Source organism: Impatiens glandulifera, chromosome 2 (genome assembly GCF_907164915.1).
Source record: "Impatiens glandulifera chromosome 2, dImpGla2.1, whole genome shotgun sequence".
Lineage (NCBI taxonomy): Eukaryota > Viridiplantae > Streptophyta > Magnoliopsida > Ericales > Balsaminaceae > Impatiens > Impatiens glandulifera.
Genome location: NC_061863.1, coordinates 2,004,573 through 2,013,848, shown reverse-complemented (window position 1 = coordinate 2,013,848; position 9,276 = coordinate 2,004,573). Strand labels below are relative to the sequence as shown.

At 25.6% G+C, this 9,276-nt stretch overlaps 1 protein-coding gene across 1 annotated transcript; it reads left to right on the top strand.

Annotated features, from left to right (window-relative positions):
- The first annotated feature begins 2,689 nt into the window (after positions 1-2,689).
- LOC124927659 (GATA transcription factor 12-like) lies at positions 2,690-4,977 on the top strand. The gene is made up of 2 exons (XM_047468115.1): positions 2,690-3,221; positions 3,991-4,977. Exons 1-2 carry the CDS (start codon positions 2,757-2,759, stop codon positions 4,741-4,743), a joined length of 1,218 nt encoding a protein of 405 aa, XP_047324071.1. The 5' UTR covers positions 2,690-2,756; the 3' UTR covers positions 4,744-4,977.
- Positions 4,978-9,276: the final 4,299 nt, after the last annotated feature.

Genomic DNA, 9,276 nt, shown 5'->3' with positions numbered 1-9,276 from the left:
AATTTTTATTAATTTATTTATAAATGACATGTATATAATAAGTTAACGACGTTTGAAACTGTTAAGACAAAACCTAATTTTGTATAATTTTAACAACAACTAGCCTCAAATGGTGAGATTTGAAAAAAAAAATGTATAATCTCATTTTTCCCAATAATGAGTCTCAATTTGACAATCAAACTTTTTTAAAATACACTCAATTTTATTTAAATAAATCCTTACCAAACAAGCTTCCAAGCTATGAAATTATTAATTTTGCTCCTTTTTGCCGATTTTCCTACAAGTTAAATATTTATTGTTTTCCATGATATAATTTGACATCTATCTTATTGTGAGAACAAATTTAAGGGTATAAATTGAATTGCTAAACTATACTTTTATAATTTCTAAGAGAAAAATAAAATACATAATATTATACTAGTTTAAAATTTGTCGTGATTTGTTAACTACTTAAACTATGCTGATTAACTTTATTTTAAGATATTATAATTTAGTAAAATAAAAAAAGATAAATAAAATAATAAGAGTAAAATAGGAGGTTGGTCGGAACAGTAAATACAGGTTAAGGTAAAAACCATCGGGGCCAACAAATCCAATAATTACATTGTCGGTGATAGAATATGGGACCCACTCTCCTTACGTGTCATGGTAAAAAGTCAAACTCAACGTCGTGTAAGTAAATCAATAAATTATAATTAAATAATATTAATTAAAGGTCAATTGATAGCGTAAACTAGACATTTATAACTAATAATAATAAATTAATTTAATTAGAAAACTATTATTTATATATTTTTATAGTTTATTTTAATTTTGGAAAATGAAAACAATTGTACAGTCATAAATATATCACTTAGATCAGATTGTTTGATTTTAGTTTTTTTTTTTAAACTTATTTTCATGAAAACAATTAGGTTATTTATGTTTTTAATTACTAAAATATTTTTATATTTAGTAGTTTAATTTAATAAATCTATAATTTGATAATTAAAATAATTCTAATGTGATAAAAATAATTTATAAGTAAATAATTATTAAAAAAAATCAAATCTAGATCATAGAGATCATTTCATTTTTTCCCATAAATTTTAATAAAAATATTTTTATTCCTTCTAACTTTTTTAATCATTTAATTTATTATTTAAAATAATTTTATATTATTTTAATAAAATTAAAATTTTAATAATTGAACTATATATCTTTTTATCTACATTTTTATCAAATATATCTTTTTTAAATAACTTTTTTTGAATATATATATATATATATATATATATATATATATATATATATTATTTAAATGTAAAGATTATATATAACTTTTGTATCTTGACTATATTTTTATGCAGAAAATAGATTATGGATAAAAGAATTACTTTTGACCTCACTTTAATTAAATAGTTTAATTAATTTTTTTAACAAAATATATTTAAAAAAAAAGTGAAATATTCTTAAATTTAATGAAATATAATAAACAGACTTAAACAATGAATAGTTGGTGATATTGAATTAAATTCAAATAAACTTTGTCTTTTAATTATTTGAATAAAATGATAAAGTTATATTTGATATAATAGTTGTATGTGAAGATATGTTACAACAATTAAAATTTTAGATTATTTAAATTAAATTATAAAAATATATTTATTATTTTATAATGCTATAAATAATAAATTAAGGATACATAATTATTATACTCAATTAATTGAGAAAATTATGTTTAATAAGAAGATGAATTATTTAAAAATATAATAAATTATATATAGTAAGCATGCTAGTAGTTGCTTAATTATTACTTTTTCATTAGTACAAATTTAAATTAAGGTTCTTAAGAATGTGAATGTTTATTTCTCAATATAATTTGAATTTGATATGATTAGTTGAATCATTTCAATATAGGTTTATTTTTATACTTGTTATTTTACTAATATAAAGTTTATATAAGATGGTAAGATTAATAGTAATAAGAGTATTGATCTAAAATTTTATAATTAAAAAAAAACATATAAGCCTATTTAAAAAATAATTTTTTAATCATGGTTAAAAAAAATATTCATAATTTTTTTTAAAACATATTTATATAAGAATTGAAAAAAAAGTCTAAATAGTTACTAGTGTAATTTTTTTAGTAAATTATTAAAGAAACATTATGACTACTACAATTAAACAATGTAATCTTTTTTTTCATTATTAATAAAATAAATACACCGCATATTTTAATATTTTTTTTGTAGTAGTTGTTCATAGTTCATGAATTATTTGGGATTATTAAGTTTTGTTTGGTTAAAGAACCTCATATAAATTATCATTCAATTCTACAATCTTATTTAAATTGACTTATACAAAATAATTTATTACATTTTCCTCAAATAATATATCAATCAATTTATAATTAAATAAAATATTCTTTTGATTATCTATTAATATCTTATAAAGATTTTAAAATCTAATTAATCAAAATTTTCATAATCTATATAAAGTTATTTAAATAATCTAATTTTAATAAATTTATATTTCCTCATAAATTATATGAGAATAAAACATTAAATATATGCATATGTTTAAAAATAGTCCATACGGTTTAATACAACCACAAAACACAATTTAATAGGTTATCGAATTCGTATCCAACTACCCCGAAAATGAAAATATGATTTTGAAATAAAGTAATAATAATAATAAAAAAAAATGAAAACAAACAAGGTGTTACTAGATAAAGTAAAAATGTTTTCCAGTCAAAATATCTCCATTTTTAGATGTTGGCTTTGTCCCCCTTCACTCCTCTCCCCTACTCTTTCTCTCCCCCACACTCTCTTTTTCTTTTTCTCCCTTTCTCTCTCTATCTCCATCTCTCTCTCACCCTTCTCCCTCTATCACCATTCTCAAAAATCCTCCGATCACCATCTCCGGCGATGGATTCAGTCGAATTCTTCAACTCCGGCGACCATTTTGACAAGAACCCAGAAACCAAAACCACCGCAGCTGACCTTTTCGCCGTCGACGACCTTCTTGATTTCTCTGCCGAGGACGCCGGTGCCGGACTCGTCACTGCTGATGTCATCACTGATTCCTCCGGCGCCGGCGGAGGCGGAGGAGGAGGTGTTACTGCCGTGGAAAGCTGCAATTCAACGTCCTTCTCTGGAAGTGATCAGCATTTTGTTGGAGATGTTATGGGTCGCCGGACTTTGTTCGATTCTCATTTCTCCGATCTCTGTTTGCCGGTAATTAATTTAATTCTAGTTTATTAAAATAATTTAAGAGTATATATTAATTAATATGTTTATATATCTTATAATCTCGATAAATCAAGATTTACAGTATATAAATGTTACTTTTTAAATTATAGTTATACTTTTTTAGATATTCTGAATTTTATAATATTATTTAAAAAAATAATATTATAGACTGATGAAATGAAAATTGAAAATCTTCATGCACAAAATTTGACTAAATATTTCAATTATTATTGAAACTCAGACTTTATACCACTGAATTATGAGTTTCTTAATCAATATTCATGTTAAACTATTATATTGAGTTAATAAATAATTTAGTTAAAAGAAATGAGAGTGTAATTTTGTATTTACTTCAACAACCTTATTTTTATACCATTGACTTAAATGACATAATTAAATACTTGATTTATTTTCTCACCTAAAAGAAATTCTAAATTTATCTATATTGTCAAATTATTTTAATTAAATTTATATATAAAAATATTTTTTTTTTTATCACTTTTAAGACATACGATGTCTTTTTTTTGTTGGTTGATTAATAAAATTATTTACTCAATATTAAATAAATTGAAGTACTTTAAAACATATTAAAGTTACTCCCTTTAGATAGATTAAATTAGTGGTCTTAATTTTGATTTCTAAAAACACAAATATATTTTATTTTTTTCAGACTTTACAAAAAAATATTTAAAGATATGGGTGCAAACTAAATATTAATTTCATTTAATAAATATATATTTTTTATTCTTCTTAGCAATACGATGACCACGTGGAGGAGTTGGAGTGGCTATCAAGCTTCGTGGAGGAATCATTTTCCAGTGAAGACTTGCAAAAGCTCCAGCTGATATCGGGTATTAAAACCCGACCTGACTACGAACCCGAGCCCGAACCCGATCGCAACAACACCATGAACCCGGTTGCGCTCCTACCCGAAGCCCCTGTTCCCGGCAAGGCTCGTAGCAAGCGTTCACGCGCCGCTCCCGGCGACTGGACTTCAAGGCTGGTGGTCTTGTCGGAGCCAGATCCTACCGACGTTCCCGACGGCGTATTAGGGAAGAAATCTGGTAAGGGTAGTAAGAAGAAGGAAATAGAGATTAATGTCTCCGGCTCCGGCACCGGCGGAGGCGGAGGTGGTGGAGGTGGAAGTGATGGGAGGAAGTGTCTTCATTGTGCCACTGATAAGACTCCACAATGGAGGACGGGTCCAATGGGTCCGAAGACTTTATGCAATGCATGTGGTGTTCGATATAAGTCGGGTCGGCTTGTACCCGAGTACCGACCCGCTGCGAGTCCGACTTTTATGCTGACAAAACATTCGAATTCTCATAGGAAAGTTATGGAGTTGAGGAGACAGAAAGAAGTTAGTAGATCTTCTTCTCATCATCATCATCAACATCAACAACAACAACAGATGATAATTCATGATGGGATGATGTATGATTTACCTAATGGTGATGATTACTTGATTCATCAGACTGTTGGGCATGATTTTCGTCAAATGATTTGATGTTTTTGTTAGAACAGAAGGATAGTTTTCGACGAGGACTAGTTTCAAGACCAACTTGTTTTTGTTGGAGAAGAATTTGGATTTTTTCTTTATTTTTGAGTTATTTTTTCCTAACATACAAAACTTTTTTTTTTTTTTTTTTAGTTTTAATTTGTCTTGAATTCATTTCCCCTGAGAATTTTATTTTCAAGAAGAACAATTTTCAATGATTATTAATAGTTAACCTTTATTGATTTTTTAGTTTGTAATTTTTAATTTATAGTAAGTTACTTAATATATATTGTCATGTTAACTATCATAATTTTTTTTATTTTTATTTTATTTTATAAAAGTAGGAAGTTAAATTGACCCAAGTCTTATGATTTCACTCTCATATAAGAGGTTTTACTTGACATTTGTTATATTATAAACCACTTTTACAATTTAATCTTAATAGGTTAACTATTGTACCTCTTTTATCCTTAAAGATCAGAGGTTATATATGTTATTAAACATATTTTAGACATTATCATCTTTATTGGTAAATATGGTGCAAATAATTAAAACACAATTACCTAAAGCTATATATAATAAAAATTAGAAGACATGTTAGGCCACACTTTCTTTCTTTATTTAATCAAGTTCGTTTTTATTATTATTATTAAGAATGTCTTAACTTAAAATTTAAAATGAATGATCATCATTTTTTGCTAGTGAAAAACTGATATAATCAAAATTGTTGTAAATTAATGAAAATATAAACTATATTAGTTGGTGAGAATATGTTGGAAAACTAATCATTTTTTTCGATAAATGTTTCTATGTAATTTCTTAAATTTTTTTTATTATTTTATTTTCTCTCATGTCATTATTTGTGTGGCTGTAATTTTGATTTTTTTATTATATATGGACAATTTAAAAAAATATCATCTTCTTATAAAGAAACAATTATTAGAAAAAAAAAATCAAGAAATGGTCCTAGATTATAATTAAACAAATTTATATTTCAATATACTAGTGAATTATAATTTTGAAAATTTCACTCTTCATCACCCCCTGTATCCATGGATAAGGTATTTCAGGTTTCCTTGGGACTTAATTTGTTATTTAATGGGGTTTTCCCAATTTATGTACTAAAATAATGTTACAAGTATAAATATATAATAATAAATAATTTAGTTAATGCAATTACAAATAATTACATGAATAGATAATGTGTCCAAAACATATACTAACACTATTTTATTTATTTTATTCAATCCAAAAGATAACTAAACAATGTTGAATATAGTATAATTAATTATTCTAAAAAAATAAGCAAAACCCCCCATAAAAATAAGAGCTCTCAAAAGCATTTCTTTAATTACTTTAAAATATTTAGGTTAAAAGAAACACTAAGCCTATAGCCTATAGCCTATATACACTAGTTTGATTGAGCTTATTAAATAGGTCATACCATTTTTTTTCTCAACTTATACCATTACATTGATTGTCGAATAAGTGGAAAGAAATTAATTTTTTTGTAAGTCGAATTTATATCCGTAGTTGACTAGCATGACTCTCACCAGTCATTATCGCCTTAAAAATATTATTATTATTATTATTTTTAATGAGAATCGACATCACGAGTCTTTCTCTTGAGATCTTAGAATCAAACTAACCCTATATTATCAAACATGTGGGCAGTGTCTTTTGATTTCTGCCTTTTTGTGAATTGAATATAGGAAAGCCCAGCTCACCAGTCAGCCATCATATGGCCATTCCAATTAAAGAAAAAAGAGTGACAGTTTCAAACTTTCTTTTTATCTCAATTTTTCATTTTACAGCACACTATACAAAAAGAAAGTGAAAAAAGTAGTATACACAAATTAAATTAAAAAAAAAGATTTATTGTGGGCAATGAATCCTATTAGGTGATATATCGATATCGATCGCTACAATCCCGGAAGAGAAATCTTAATAGATATTATCATATTCGAGAAATTATCCAATTGAGATACCCATGATCTCAATTAAAAAATGGGTTTTTGTTTTTTAAAATTTTAATGGTTTGTCAAAATAATTAGTAGTTTTTAATTGAGTAATTAGACTGTTAATGTAAGTTTAAGGAAATTAATAAGTGTATTTGTGGCAGTGTTTGTTATTTGGGCACGTGATTGTCCCACTTACTGTGCTGCGGTCACAAGATAGGATACCCAAAAGCTAAATAAATAAATAAATAAATAAATAAATATTGTATAAGGTAGAAATGAAGAGAACATGTTTGACACCTTCCCCATTTGCAGGAAAATATGACTTCTTTAGGGTACCCTAAAATGTGCTAGGGATCGCACATATATATAAATAATTGATTAACCTAATGTTAACAACATTATCTGCTTCTACAAGTTGAAGAAATATAATAAAATATTTTAAAATAACAATAGTTACATAGTTTAGTTACATGTTATTTCGTAAGATTACCTGAGTTCAAATATTATCGATGTATTTTTTTCATACTTTTGTTTAGGTTGCTTGTGAGAATGGTGAATCGAAAATCTCAAAAGTTTATTTTTTGGGCGGGTTTGAGCTTAGAAATCAACTTACTAACCATTTATAATTTTGACTTCATTAATCAAGATGAGTTGGTTCAACCCATTTAAAAAATCAGTAAGTTGTACAATATATAGTTGGGCTAAGAAGGATGGTGAATGCTTATAGCAGATTAAATATCTACGTGAGATATGACAATAGCAATATGTTTGAGTCCTTAGACATTTGGGTACAAAATTTGGATACTTTTATATTACAATTTTGATTAGTTTTTTTATTGAACGTTTGGAAAAGATTCTATGCATATTATTCATATTTGTATTATTACGATATTTTTTAAGATTTATTTAAAAAAGTTTGTAGAATCGGTTGAGAAACTTATCAAGAATCCTTAACAAATATTTTGGGTATTTTTTTATATTTTTTGTGAACCTTTTATTTTATTTAAAAAAAAAATTCTTAATAGTATAATTTTATTTTATTTGAAGTGGCATCCCTAATATCTCAAACAAAAACATTACATTATCTCTGTACTCTTCTCTAGCGGGTGGTAGAGACCATTGTCGCCGCTGCAGGAAAGAACCCATCTGGATATTTGAGAAAATCATAGCCATCGATGAGAGCTTCAACTTGAAGTTTTCAGGAGAGGTAATTGGAGGGAAGAAGTTTGGTGACACTGTTGAGTGTGATGTGAATGAAGGGTTTTAATGGCTCATGAGAGTTGTTAATAAAGGAAGAGTTGTCGATGGCCATGAGAGGAAAACGAAAAAAGAGTTAGGTCCTATGTTGAACGAAAAAAAGGAAAGGGAGAAAGAATCGTGTATTACTCTGATACCATGTAGGAAATAATGTTTAAATTGAATTTTATATATTTGTTACAACATCCACAAGTTCATATTTATACAAGTTTGACAATTATGGGAAGAAGAAGAAGACCATAAATGAAGGATCTAGAATTGAGGAAAAAATATATATATAATGATGCTTAGTTTTAAAGTGTCCGAATTGCCGGGTCGAGAGCTGTCGTTAATTTGGATATATATGTGAGAGTAAATGGATATTTGGGTCGGATTGTGGGTTGACCAGCCCATAAACTTAAAACGGTTAAAAATAAAATTAAAAATGTTATAAGTATGGTTCAAACTTGTAACCTAACAAAAACAAGTACAATCTTTTAACCAACTAGGGTAATAACACTTTATATTTTAAATTCAACACCAAATTTGATGAACGTGGGACATTTTAAAAATATAAGTTCAACGTTCTAACTAACTAATATATATATATATATATATATATATATATATATATATATGGAAAAAAGCTCACTTAGACGTATGTACTTGTACAACTAGCTCACTTAGACGTATCTACTAATAAAAGATCATTTAAACATATGTACTATTAAAAATTGGCTCATTTAACCTCTTTTAGTAACCATGGTTAACTTTTATTTTTAAATTTATATATTTATTAATTAAATATTAATATATTTTCTCTCTCATCCCTTTTCATTTATTACTAATAAATGAATTCTCTATTTTTTTAATTTTTTTTATTATTTTTATATGAGCATTTATTATTGATTATTTTAATTTTATTTTATATATGAGTATTCATCATTAATTATTTTAACTTTATATTTTTTCTTGTTTCTTATATGTTTTTCTTATATTCACATAGATTATTAATTATTTTAAAATTGTTTGGTCCCAATAATGATTGAATATAACAATGAAAATCATTTCAACAATGAAAATCCTTTCAACAAAAAAAATCTTCAACACAAAAATAAATTAATTAAGAATTAAAAATTGAATAAACCCAAAAAAATAATAATCAAATATTAGACAAAACAATGCACTACTATAAGTCGTGAATAAAAATTAAATAAAAAATTATTAATTTCATTTTTATTTATATTAAATTAAATAATAAAAAATTATTAAAAAAAATATTCCGGTAAAATATAAAATTTATAAATAAATTATTAAATATTTTTCAAAAATGAGAATTTAAGCA

Coding starts and splice junctions, on each gene's coding strand:
- LOC124927659 (XM_047468115.1), top strand. CDS start 2,757: ATGTTGGCTTTGTCCCCCTTCACTCCTCTCCCCTACTCTTTCTCTCCC. Junction 3,222..3,990: donor TCTCCGATCTCTGTTTGCCG/GTAATTAATTTA, acceptor TATTCTTCTTAG/CAATACGATGACCACGTGGA.